The sequence below is a fragment of the Mycotypha africana genome (assembly GCF_025528875.1).
Source record: "Mycotypha africana strain NRRL 2978 chromosome Unknown BDF20scaffold_3, whole genome shotgun sequence".
Taxonomy (NCBI): Eukaryota; Fungi; Mucoromycota; class Mucoromycetes; order Mucorales; family Mycotyphaceae; genus Mycotypha; species Mycotypha africana.
The window spans coordinates 983231-995526 of NW_026515727.1; the positions used below are offsets into that span (position 1 = coordinate 983231).

Consider the following 12296-nt stretch of genomic DNA (forward strand, 5'->3'; position numbering starts at 1 on the left):
AAAGGAATTGACAGCTTGTTCCCCTGATTCTGTTTTCATGTTTTTTTTTTTTTTTGTTTTTGAACCGAAAAAAACGCCCAAGATCGTACGACGTAAACGTAAACTACATCAATTGCTTTCCGTAGGAAAAAGCCGCTCTTACGAAAAACGACGATAATTTGCATAGATTTTAATTAAACCTTTGCAGACTCTTTTAATAAAAGGTTGAAGGAGGGATGGATCATCGAACAAAAAGTGATCACATTAAGAGAGGACTTCGATGTCGACTTATTCAACGAGGTTAAGTAAGATTCGCTCCATTATGATTTGAAGTTGCCTTCTCAATCAGTTATTTATGTGCTACTACTTTGCAATTGGTTAGGTTACTCTTTTTCGAAATCTACTCCTTTGTTCAGCACGCTGTATATAAATACAACAAGACTTCTCATTTACTTCTTCGTTCTCTCCTCTTCCTTGGAATAATTGTTTTTATTCATTGACTTATTTAGCCTGTACAAATAGCAAAATGATTGTTTCCTTATACTCTTGCCACCGTTTATACTCTAACTCGAGTGTACAAACTACAACTACAACTACAACAACAACAATACATAACAACGACATAAAACCATTAGATCTGTCGCACGGGCAGTGGTAAGAGAAGAAGCCCCACAAGGGTTTATTGCTAGTTTGATAATCTACCTTATTTACAGATTTATTCAAATAGTACTTGGTGCGGGAAATATGGCCATCAACGTAAGAGGTGCCCTTACCTTCGATAGAACGCAAATCCACTTTTTGTGGTTTTTTTAAATACAACGCCATCGGTTTTAATCAGTGTAAAAGTTATAAAAGTAAATAGCGGTTTATATGTACTTTGTCCTGAAGCATCAACCTCATTGCATGTGCATTTTTCCTCTATTCTATATCCCTCAATCTTACATCTTTAATAAAACAGCATACAAGCCATAAACGAGCATTAAAAAACCAGTCTTCTTTTAACACAAAACCACCAAACTGTTAGCAGGGACAATTAGAAAACTGAAATTGTACAGTGGGTCAGTCTAAATTGAGCAGGAAATGCTCAAGCTTATTTACTTCGATATTACATAAAAAAATAATTTATTTACAGGGCTGACGATAGCTCGTTCATTATCAAATGGGTATTTTGTTAATATTCGTAACGGCAATTCTTTGCAATTTTACCACACATACAAAAAATCCGCCCTTACTAACTTATTTTGATTTGCGCTCAATGCCTCTGCGCATTTCCTTCTTTTGCTTATGACTGAGAGATTTCAGGTTGAGCATCCATTCAGGCACGTCACATCCTGATTCTTTCATTACGTTAACGACACTTTTCAAATAAGGTAAGTCGTCTTGCGTGTAGTAAGTAATGGCTTCACCTTGACGACCTGCACGACCGGTACGACCAATTCGATGGATATAACTTGCCACTGTTTGTGGAAAATCATAGTTAACAACGAGGTTGACACCTTTGAAATCTAAACCACGTGCCATTAAATCAGTGGCGATTAACACCCATATTTTGCCTTGGCGGAAAGAGTTAACAATATTATCACGCTGTGATTTGGTTCTATCAGAATGGATGACTTCAACATTGATACCATCAAAAACTAATTCATGGAAAAGTTCTTTTGCACGGTCGACTGACTGTACAAAAATCAAGACTGGTGGTTTGATGCCATTTTGAATGAGTTGCCTTAAAGCAAGTGTTTTTCCAGCTTCTGTTCCTGTGAATAAAAGCTGCTGTTTAATGGTTTCGGTTGCAGCATTCCTAATGGATGCGTAGTTTCAGTTAGAGACCTAGACACACAAAATCCCTACTTGAAGCTACTTACTTGGCACCAATCACTATACGTATAGGATTATTCATAACAGAATTTGCGAGACTTTCGACATGAGAGGAGAACGTGGCACTAAAGAAAGACTTTTGTAATTTTCCAGATGAACAAGCAGCAAAAATTTCGTCGGTCTGTTCCAAAAATCCTTGATCTAACAATTTATCTGCTTCATCAAGAACCATGTGTCTAACATTGACTAAATCTACTTCTTTCTCTTTGATTGCATAAACCAACCTTAATGGGGTGGTGATCAGAATATCTGAGCAAGAGTTTAGAGAGATATTTTATAAATGCGTTAAAATGTCTACTGGTCTACACGAAAAATAAACCTTCTCACTTACCAAATTTTTGTTTCGATTCTGAATTTTGTGCTTTATCTGCAGAGGTGGCTTTAGTTAGAACATTGATTCGAAGCTTTGTTCCTTCGCTCAGATGTTTGGCTTCACGGGCAATTTGCTGAACTAATTCTCGAGTAGGCGCAATGATCAAAGCACGGTAACTTATTTTCTTTTCTGGCTTCTTCAAATCTTGCAAAATTGGTAACAAGAATGCCAATGTTTTACCTGAACCCGTGGGGGCACAGGACATAAGATCGCGTCCTTTAAGGATAATGGGAATTGATTGCATTTGTACTGGTGTAGGTGTATTATATTTGATTGTCATTAGGTTTTTATATAGCGTAGGATTCAAATTGTAGGCTGGCGAGGCTAAGTCTTCGAAGCTCTTGAAAGGATTGGGTACGTCAGTGCCATATACTTTTATTCTATGTTGCTTTCTGAAATCTTTGGCTTCTTTAACATTATCAAAGACTGTATTGGACCTCTTGGCTGTTCAATAAATAGGAACGTTCTTAGCAACGCAGGTTTCATGTCCACACATCAGATTCCTTAGGTTTACCTTCTTTCAATTTTTTATCAAACTCATCATTATCTATCTTTGCTTTTTTGCTACTCTTATTTTCCGTCTGTTCAACAACTGTATGCGTTGTGCTGAAAAAGTCAATCTCATTTAACAACTGGTTACGAACAGTGGGATCGATTGCTGCAGCATTTCTTTTCTTTGTCTCTGTCTGAATAGCTTCTTTTTCTCCTTCAAAGAGAGTAACATCACTGGCAAAACGTTTTTTGTTAAAGCGGGCACCGCTTCCTAACAAATGAAAGAGATCCATAACAGTAACAACAGTGGCTATAGAAAGGAAAGTAATACAAATTGGCGCTTAATGCATCCAACCTGAATTGAAACAAGCCACCTGAGGTCAAAAAGTCAAGTCACATATGGAAGAATAAAAGTCAGACAAATTTGAACAAAATACGTACAGAGAAGCTTACGAAAGTAAATGAATGCCTAGCATAACTTTGTCGTCTAGATTGAAAAAGTCGAAACTGAATTTTGAACAACAGTAAAGTGCTTTGCATCATTTAGCATATGATTTGATCATCCATTTTTATTGAGAGGACTATTTTTGAAGGTCACGCCGTGGAACAGCATACAAGCCGAAAGCCTCAGTAAGTATTCTATTCATCTACGCACCTTAGGGAAGGGGTCAATTTGTGACCGAAAACCTGGAAATTGTGTATTGCATGCCCCGTTCATATATTAAAATTTAAGGACAATGATAAATATCTGCAAGGTTTTTTTAAGGTTTCGTAAGGATCCACAACATTAAATTTTTCTACGGATTATATCTCGTCTGTTTTGTTTCACTTTTTCTTTGATCGAATGAGCCTAATGGTTATTGTATTATGCAGCAACACCAGAAAATCGAAAAATAGTTTCGAAAAAGCTGAGCCATAACTTGCAAAAAGAAAAAAAAATATAACAATAGTTATTGTATGTCATCCATTATCTGAGTTTCTGATACATCAGCCTGACGTTGAATAATGGCTCAAATATACTTCGCCTTATAACCCAACATGTTAACATAATCGCAATTTTTTGAGTAAAACCTCAGCATAATTCAAAGGTAATTTTACAGAACCACACTCTCCAAATCCGTTTTTGGACACCTGCTGTTACTCAAAAAATAAAAAAACATACTGATTAAAAATGGAGCTGAGTCTTTTCTTGTATTCTCTCTTTCTTTTCACATCTTATCATTTCTTCTGAATAAAAGCCGCTTGAATAATAAAAAAGGAAAGAGACTCGTTGATGCATATTAATAAGAGTTTCCATCAGCACTGATAAAATATGCGCAAAAGTTTATTACCAAAATCATGGCAAAATTGGAATAATGTCAATGATGATGCAGATAATCGATCGCTGAAGAGAGATGGAATCTATCAAGAAATTACGAGACGCCGTTCGTCGTATAGGAGTGGTACTTCAACAGCACCGTCCACGAATAGTGGGCCTCCACTGCGACGTACAGAAACAACTGTCAAACTAAGAAAAGTTGCTGTTGGCGGACGTAGAGTCTTTGTCAATTTACCATTACCAAAATACGAATTAAATAAGAAAGACCTGCCAAAACAAACTTATGCATCGAATAGAATCAGAACATCGAAATATACAGTCATTACTTTTGTACCAAAGAATTTATTTGAACAATTTAGACGACCTGCCAACTTGTATTTTTTAATCATGGCCATTATTTCAATGTTGCCCCAGTTTAACGTCGGTTCACCTGCATTGGCATTATTACCTATTTGCTGTGTTGTCGTTATCACAGCAATTAAAGATGCAATCGAAGATCTTCAAAGACACAAAGTGGATGAGCAATATAATCAGAATGTCACTCATACTTTGAAGGGCTATCGAAACACTAATTACCCTGGATCATCACAACAGACAAATTGCTTGCCTTGGTTCAGTAAGAAGGAGCCAGTTCCACCTCCTGCCACCATCAATGCAAATAGCAAAGCAGATGTATTCCAGAAATCGTTATCGAAAGATGTTCGAGTGGGTGATTTTATCTTGCTGAGAAATGGTGATAGTCTGCCTGCTGATGCAATTATTCTATCAACATCGGATAAAGACGGCATTTGTTTTGTTGAAACCAAAGATCTTGATGGCGAAACGAACTTAAAGCCTCGTAAAAGTATGGAAGAATACAAGCATGTTCAATCTGGTGCCGATTGTTTGAATGATTGTCACTTTTACGTGGAAGCAGGTCCTCCGTCTGCTGATCTATATAACTTTGAGGGAACACTTGTGACTCTGGAACAGAGCGAAGGAAGCGATAAATGGAATACCAAAAATAAGTCGCCTGTGTCTATAGATAATATGTTACTGCGTGGACATGTTATCAGAAACACGAAATGGATCATTGCTGTTGTGTTATTTACGGGCACAGACACCAAAATCATGCTTAACTCTGGCGAAACTCCCAGTAAAAGAAGTACAGTGGATATTCAAATGAATACTCAGGTAAACGATCTTATAGTAGGATTTACGCTGTCATCTACGTGATGAAGTCTTACATAACTGTTAATATTTATAGATCTTTATTGCTTTTATTATTCTGTTTATATTGTGTCTCGTTTGTGCTATTATGTGCGGCGTAATGAGAGCACGGTTTATGTCACGGCCAGCTACGTCCATATTCAACCCACAAACAGGTTCTCCTGGTTACGTGGGCTTCATGAACTTTTGGTCCAGCTTGATTATTTTTCAAAATATCATTCCTATTTCTCTTTATGTCTCTATTGAATTCGTGAAAACTTTTCAGGTAAAAATAAAAACAAACCTGTCCACTAATCTTTCACTGATTAACATGCACTCCTCTCTTATACAATATCTTAGGCTTTCTTCATTTGGAACGATATAGATATGTGGGATAAGGATTCCAAAAAGACCTGTGTACCGAAAACGGTAATGTTTTCAACTGAGGTCAGCACATGGTAGTAATATACACTCATCGTTTGATCTACCTTCATTTATAGTGGACATTATCCGATGACCTTGGACAGGTAGAATACATTTTCTCTGATAAGACAGGCACATTGACGAGAAATGTAATGGAATTCCGAGAATGCACCATTGGTGGCAAAAGATATGGGGATAATGGCTTTTCTCCTGAATCAGAAGGCGCGCGTGGTGCACGTCTTAGAAAAGAAAAAGAGGAAGCAAAGCAAAACCAGAATACGTCCGATGAAGAAAATCAAACACCCAGCACAGTTCCAACTGATCCCCATGATACACCATTGCTGAATATAGATGAAGATCCACTGTCTAGTAACGACGAAAAGCAGGCAGATGAGAAAAATAAGCAAAGACGAAATGAAATTATGGACGATTATGAGGACACTGTCAAAAAACTTTTCCATCCAAAATACTCCTCAATGGATCCTGATCGACTTTCCTTCGCGGATCCTCAGTTGTTTAAAGATATAAAATCAGCAGATATTAATACCAACGTTTCAGACAAGCAGTCTGAAACGATCAAAGAATTCTTCATGCTATTGTCATTGTGTCATTCTGTTGTTATTGAAAGAATTGGCGAGGATGGTAAAGTCATCGAAGAAGAAGAAGAAGATGATGACAAAGACGCTGGTGAAGGAGGGGACCAGCCAAAGATCGATGATGATGATGATGATGCAGTTGAGGACATACGCGCGCCTACTGCTGGTAATACTATCAAAAGCGGTTTGAAGAGCACGTTTAATGCTTCTTCTGCTAGCATAAACAAAAGCTTCGCTAAAGTCCGTGATGGTAGCAATAAGTTACTTCAAGTGCCTGGTTTCAATTCTTTGAAGAAAAATAGTAATAATACTAATGATACTGCCGGTAATAGCAACAAAAAAAACGAGCTACACCGTACTAAAACACGTGGAAGTGAATTTTCAGCAATCACTGACGAAGGAGATAACTCTAACAAATTTGACAAAACTGTACAAGAAATGATCAGATATAAAGCCGAATCACCAGATGAAGCAGCACTTGTAGCTGCTGCGAAGGATGCAGGATTTACCTTTATCAAAAAGAAAGGAAAAACGTTGACCGTCGATATTTTAGGCAAGGAATATGAGTTTGAGTTATTGGAAATGTTAGAGTTCAATTCAGATAGGAAGCGTATGAGTGTCATTTTACGCAGACCTGCTCCTTGGAACGATATAATTTTATACTGCAAAGGTGCCGATAACGTGATTGCTGAACGTCTCGATAAACAGCAAGAAGGCAATATATACGATGAAACCATGGAACATGTTAACACATTTTCAGAGAATGGTTTACGTACCTTGCTTCTAGCTTATCGGGTGCTTAACGAGGATGAATTCGAAAAATGGCAGGACGAAATGAATGAAGCTAGTACTTCGTCAGAAAACAGAGCAGAAAACGTAGCAGAAGTTCAAGAGCATATTGAAAAGGATCTTAAATTGATTGGTGCCACAGCTATTGAAGACAAGTTGCAAGAAGGTGTGCCTCAATGCATTGAAGGTCTGCGTAATGCTGGTATCAAGATTTGGGTGCTGACTGGTGATAAGCTTGAAACAGCTATTAATATCGGCTATGCCAGTAATTTATTGGACGCTGAAATGAAACTAAGGGTTGTTCGTGGTAGCGATAATGCAGACAAAGTGTTCCAGAGCCTTGTTGATACACTTGACGGTATGCTAAAATATGAGGAACGACAACAAGAAGGCGATGAAGACGCACCTCCTAGAGAAAATGCATTGGTTATTGAAGGCTCCGCTCTTACTCATATCTTTGAATCATCCGAACCCAAAGAAAAGTTGATTGAGATTGCAACTCGTTGTAAAAGCGTTGTTTGCTGTCGTGTTAGTCCTCTTCAAAAAGCATTCGTGGTTGAGCTTGTTCGTAAATACCATAAAGTTGTTACCCTCGCTGTAGGCGATGGTGCTAACGATGTCAGTATGATTCAAGTCGCAAACGTTGGTGTTGGTATTGCAGGTCAAGAAGGTGTCCAGGCTTCTATGGCTGCCGATTACGCTATTTCACAATTCCGTTTCTTACACAAGTTGCTACTGGTTCAAGGTCACTGGAGTTATCATCGTGTTTCTGAAATGATTCTCAACTTTTTCTACAAAAATATCTTCTGGGTTTTCCCCTCATTATGGTATCAGATTTACAGTGCATGGTCTGGTAACCTTTTCTATGACTATTCCTTCATTCAGTTGTACAATATTATTTTCACAGTGGCCCCGGCGGTCATCATCGGTAAGACAGTACTTAATTCTTCTTGTGTATTTGATTAACATCTTAGGTTCTAACACAATACTTTGTCATAAATAGGCTGTACTGATCAGGATCTCATCGCCCCCTATTTAAAACACTTGCCGGCTATTTATACCATTCGCGGAAAGTTATATACCAAGTTTAGATTCTGGCTCTACTTCTTCGATGGTGTTTGGCAGTCAGTTGTAGTCTTCTTTGCTTTTTACTTCACTTGGATTGGAGCAGATCCTAATTCTAATGGTCACTCAGAATCTATGCTTCAGCTCTCCACATCAGTCGCTGTTACTAATATCACCCTGGCCAACTTGATGCCTGGTTTTAACACCTACTATTGGACTTGGTGGCAATTTACATTTATTGGTATTGAAATTCTACTTGTCTACCTCTGGGTGGTTATTTATGGCGCGTTTACTACGGCAGAAATTTATGGCATGGCCACGATGGTGTTTGGGCAAGGGTATTTTTGGTTAACTTATGCATTGGCAATCGTTGTTGCCTTGCTTCCACGCTATATCGTAACATTCATTTACCAGTGGTGGTTTCCGAATGTTGTTGCGAAAGGTCGGCATTTGGCTCTGTTCGAAAAGCGAGTTCGTAAACAACGAGCAAAGCAGCAGCAAAAATCGGGTCCGAATCCATAATTTAATCATCCAGCCCTTTCATGTTTCTATAGGCAGGCCTGTTTTTATTTTTATGCTTTACAAAATATTTTTACCTCCTACTACTATATACTGTTATCATCGCTGTAATCTAGTCATAATATTTAATCCACCTATAGATCGCTTTAATGTATAATAAACCACTATTTATTTTGCACATCAAATAATCAAGGCCCTGTTGTCGACTCAGCACGGCTGATGTACGTTATATACCAAAAGGAAGAGTTTCATCACGAAGGCCTGCTAAAATATTGTCAAGCGTCATTTGTGCCATATTCTCCCTCGTTTCTAAAGTTGCACTACCGACATGAGGCAGTATCAAACAGTTAGGGAAAGTATATAACTTATGACTTGCTGGCAATGGCTCAGGCGTTGTTACATCTAACCCAACTGCGCCAATTAGATTTTCTTCAAGGGCACGAACTGTTTGAGAAACTTTACATAAGTCTAGGCTATTATAACAGTTACTAGTATTATCAACCACCTTACCAAGATCATCCTGCTGTACGATACCACCACGGGCAGAGTTAACAAAAATCTATAAATTCCATTCGTATAAGCAGCTTGCTCACACATCGTTTTGACGATGTTCAATTATACATACTGCTGTCTTCTTCATTTTTTTAAATGCTTCATAATTGAACAAATCCCTCGTTTCATCTGTTAAAGCACAGCATACAGCAATAATATCTGATTCAGTTAGCAAGGATTCAAACGGCACGTATTCCGCATTCAAATTTTTCTCAGCGGTTGCCTTTCTACTTCTTCCACTATACACAATATGCGATACACCAAACGCCTTCATACGGTGGGCAACAGCTTCGCCGATTCGGCCCATGCCCACAATACCTAGCGTTTTGTTCGTGATTTGTGACCCACATAACCAAGTTGGGCCCCATGTAGTCCACTTCAAAAGTTGAAGAAACATAACATTTAGTTGCTTATTAAAAAGGCGTCTTTGCCCATAAATTTTCTTCACACTTACCGAACCCTCTTCAGCTGCACGGATACCCTCCTTGATCCTACGCGAAGCTCCCAAAGTTAGTAAAACTGTCAAGTCAGCAGTTGCGTCGGTCAAAACTCCAGGAGTATAGCCTATTTTTATATTTCGTGCTTTCACCGCCTTCACATCGATATGGTCATACCCAACACTCATAGTGGCTACTACTTTTAGCTGCGGACCTTTTAAGTTGTATAAATACCAACATCACAGATGCTAATTGCTTATCGGTAACAAACCTGCAGCTTCTAATAATTCCTCGTCAATTCTCTCAGTGAATAAACAATATATTGCATCGACACCTTCAATACAAGTGTTAACATACATTTCATGCCCTTTGAGTTAGACTGTTAAGGTACCTTTCACTTTCTCAAGTAAGACATTTCGAGGAATGGCACAATCTTCTTGCCATTGGTACATTTCAAAACCTTGCTGCAAAAGCTTCGCTTGTGTTTGAGGAGGCAGAATACGTGAAACCAAAACTTTGGGTGCCATTTGCTCAACTGAAAAATTAAAAGATAAGAAACGCAAAGGAATACATCCCACTTTTTGTTCAAAGCGTGTATTATAAGTCTTATTCAACAACTGCCGTATTTAGATTGGTCAAAGAACCTTGCAGTGTGTTTAATAATTCTAATCGTCATTCTAGTGTAACCACTCTTAAATGCGAATGGTGAATTGTACTTGCGAAACTGTATGTTAGTTTATACCAAAGCTGCTAGAGTGTTATAAGTTGAAACACATTTGGACCGTAGACAAATTAAGCACTATGATGCAAGCATCTTCTGCATCAAACTTGCAAAGTTTTGTCCCATTGTTACCTACTTAGTGCCTATATTGCTCAGCGCGATATGGCTCGTATTATACAAAAACAAATCAACGAAATGCCATTTATATTTCACAGACAGGATAAATCAAACGTTCATGCTGTCCTTCTTATTATATAAATCTATAATTATATATTGACAAGTCAATATCAGACCTATGTAAAAGCATTAGAAGGAGTATCAGTTACTAATTCTGAGCTTGAAGGTACGATTGTGCTGTTCAATTATTTTTTTGTTTCAGCAATGACAACAACAGCAATGATTAATGCAGGTTCATGAGAAGCATTTCTATTCGCTGTTGAAAGTTGTGGCGTTTGAATTGAGAAAAAGATTTTTTTGCCAGTATAAAAGCAAAAGTGAGCCTGGCAAGGCTATGGAACCTCCTCCCTTTTCCACCTGGACTATTTGGCCTTCAACCATACTTATTTCTGCACCTTAACTTCTGCCAGAATCTCACGATAGCCGTCCGCTTGAAAAGTTACTATTATTAAAATGTCTAAAGTTCCTGCTGGTAATTAGATTTGAGTTTCGACAGCAATATTTTTAGATCAAAGTTCTTAGGAAGTATTTCTTTTTGCCATTAGTTTTGAATCCTACCGATGAAGACATCCAAATGATGTTGGCTGCTCAATGCCACATTGGTACTAAGAATGCCAACATTCGTATGGCTCCTTACGTCTTTAAGCGTCGTGCTGATGGTGAGTTCTATAATTTTGACGATTACATTAGAGCTGCTTTTCCAGTTTGCGATCAACAAACTCATCATTTGTATTTTGTTATAGGTATTAACTTGATCAACCTTGGTAAGACCTGGGAAAAGATCATTTTGGCTGCTCGTGTTATCGCTGCCATTGAAAACCCTCAAGACATTGTTGTTGTCTCTGCTCGTCCCTACGGTCACCGTGCTGCTTTGAAGTTTGCCAAGTACATTGGTGCTGAAGCTATTGTTGGTCGCTTCACTCCTGGTACCTTCACCAATTATATCACCCGTTCTTTCCGTGAACCTCGCTTGATTATCTGTACTGATCCTCGTTCTGATTTCCAAGCTATCCTTGAAGCTTCTTATGTCAACATTCCCGTCATCTCCTTTGCTGATACTGATGCTGTACTTAAGTTTGTTGACGTTGCTATCCCCACCAACAACAAGGGTAAGCATGCTATCGGTTTGGTTTACTGGCTTTTGGCCCGTGCTGTCCTTCGCCTTCGTGGTACTTTGGACTACAATACTCCTTGGGATGTCATGGTCGATATGTTCTTCTATCGTGATCCCGAAGAAGTTGAAAAGGATGCCGAAGCTGGTGCCGTTGAAGAAGGTAACCGTGAATGGGGTACCGGTGCTGAAGAGAATGACTGGACTATTGAAGGTGCTGCCTCTGAAGGCCCCGCTGCCTTTGCCGCTAGTGCTGGTGACTGGTCTGCTCAAGCTGAAACTGGTGCTTCTGACTGGGCTGAAGACGTTGCTGCTCCTGCCGAAACCTCCGGTTGGGACTAATTAGTTTAGTAGCCATTTCGTATCATCAAATTCATTGAAATTTGATCTCTTTTCAATAAAAAACTTATGATAGCTGCACTGTTACTCATAATGACAGTTGTTTACTTTGCTTTGTAATTATCATTCAAAGAGTGCTGGGGAAGAATTCGGGCCCATAAAAAGCTTCAGAGGACAGAAAACTGATCGGTGGTTTACATAACTCTTTTTCATTAAAATGGCAGAAGAACCCGCAAGGAAGAAAAGTAAAAAGACAAAGGACGCTACACCTTTTGAAATTCCACCGGTCCCAACAAGACCACAACAATGTAAGTATTCTTGGAAAGCAAATCAATGGCACGA

At 38.6% G+C, this 12296-nt stretch overlaps 5 protein-coding genes across 5 annotated transcripts; 3 read left to right on the forward strand and 2 right to left on the reverse strand.

The window, feature by feature from the left end:
- Positions 1 to 362: 362 nt before the first annotated feature.
- BDF20DRAFT_858986 (uncharacterized protein) lies at positions 363 to 1008 on the forward strand. The gene is made up of 2 exons (XM_053080441.1): positions 363 to 633; positions 707 to 1008. Exons 1-2 carry the CDS (start codon positions 506 to 508, stop codon positions 759 to 761), a joined length of 183 nt encoding a protein of 60 aa, XP_052938077.1. The 5' UTR covers positions 363 to 505; the 3' UTR covers positions 762 to 1008.
- Positions 1009 to 1034: 26 nt separating this feature from the next.
- On the reverse strand, positions 1035 to 3055 carry BDF20DRAFT_858989 (P-loop containing nucleoside triphosphate hydrolase protein). Its single transcript, XM_053080442.1, has 5 exons — positions 2821 to 3055; positions 2742 to 2791; positions 2186 to 2671; positions 1842 to 2103; positions 1035 to 1777 (listed from the first exon to the last, which is right to left on the reverse strand). Exons 1-5 carry the CDS (start codon positions 2850 to 2852, stop codon positions 1216 to 1218), a joined length of 1392 nt encoding a protein of 463 aa, XP_052938078.1. The 5' UTR covers positions 2853 to 3055; the 3' UTR covers positions 1035 to 1215.
- A 976-nt stretch (positions 3056 to 4031) lies between these two features.
- BDF20DRAFT_911396 (uncharacterized protein) lies at positions 4032 to 8620 on the forward strand (the record flags this gene model as incomplete). Its single annotated transcript, XM_053083812.1, has 5 exons — positions 4032 to 5210; positions 5284 to 5511; positions 5586 to 5654; positions 5726 to 7961; positions 8037 to 8620. 5 exons carry the CDS (start codon positions 4032 to 4034, stop codon positions 8618 to 8620), a joined length of 4296 nt encoding a protein of 1431 aa, XP_052938079.1.
- Positions 8621 to 8843: 223 nt separating this feature from the next.
- On the reverse strand, positions 8844 to 10133 carry BDF20DRAFT_911397 (D-isomer specific 2-hydroxyacid dehydrogenase; the record flags this gene model as incomplete). Its single annotated transcript, XM_053083813.1, has 5 exons — positions 8844 to 9176; positions 9243 to 9545; positions 9624 to 9820; positions 9878 to 9940; positions 9998 to 10133. 5 exons carry the CDS (start codon positions 10131 to 10133, stop codon positions 8844 to 8846), a joined length of 1032 nt encoding a protein of 343 aa, XP_052938080.1.
- A 661-nt stretch (positions 10134 to 10794) lies between these two features.
- Positions 10795 to 12050, forward strand: BDF20DRAFT_858997 (ribosomal protein S2, flavodoxin-like domain-containing protein). Its single transcript, XM_053080443.1, has 3 exons — positions 10795 to 10976; positions 11050 to 11163; positions 11248 to 12050. The coding sequence occupies exons 1-3, from the start codon at positions 10958 to 10960 to the stop codon at positions 11955 to 11957; spliced, it is 843 nt and encodes a 280-aa protein (XP_052938081.1). The 5' UTR covers positions 10795 to 10957; the 3' UTR covers positions 11958 to 12050.
- The last annotated feature ends 246 nt before the right edge of the window (positions 12051 to 12296 follow it).

What these genes read in the sequence shown, in the direction of transcription:
- BDF20DRAFT_858986 (XM_053080441.1), top strand. Translation starts at nt 506, where the DNA reads ATGATTGTTTCCTTATACTCTTGCCACCGTTTATACTCTAACTCGAGT. An exon ending in GATCTGTCGCACGGGCAGTG is followed by an intron (nt 634 to 706) that starts GTAAGAGAAGAA and finishes TTATTCAAATAG; the next exon opens with TACTTGGTGCGGGAAATATG.
- BDF20DRAFT_858989 (XM_053080442.1), bottom strand. Translation starts at nt 2,852, where the DNA reads ATGAGATTGACTTTTTCAGCACAACGCATACA. An exon ending in TTTTCAGCACAACGCATACA is followed by an intron (nt 2,792 to 2,820) that starts GTTGTTGAACAG and finishes AAATAAGAGTAG; the next exon opens with CAAAAAAGCAAAGATAGATA. An exon ending in CGTATAGTGATTGGTGCCAA is followed by an intron (nt 1,778 to 1,841) that starts GTAAGTAGCTTC and finishes CGCATCCATTAG; the next exon opens with GAATGCTGCAACCGAAACCA.
- BDF20DRAFT_858997 (XM_053080443.1), top strand. An exon ending in CTTTAAGCGTCGTGCTGATG is followed by an intron (nt 11,164 to 11,247) that starts GTGAGTTCTATA and finishes ATTTTGTTATAG; the next exon opens with GTATTAACTTGATCAACCTT.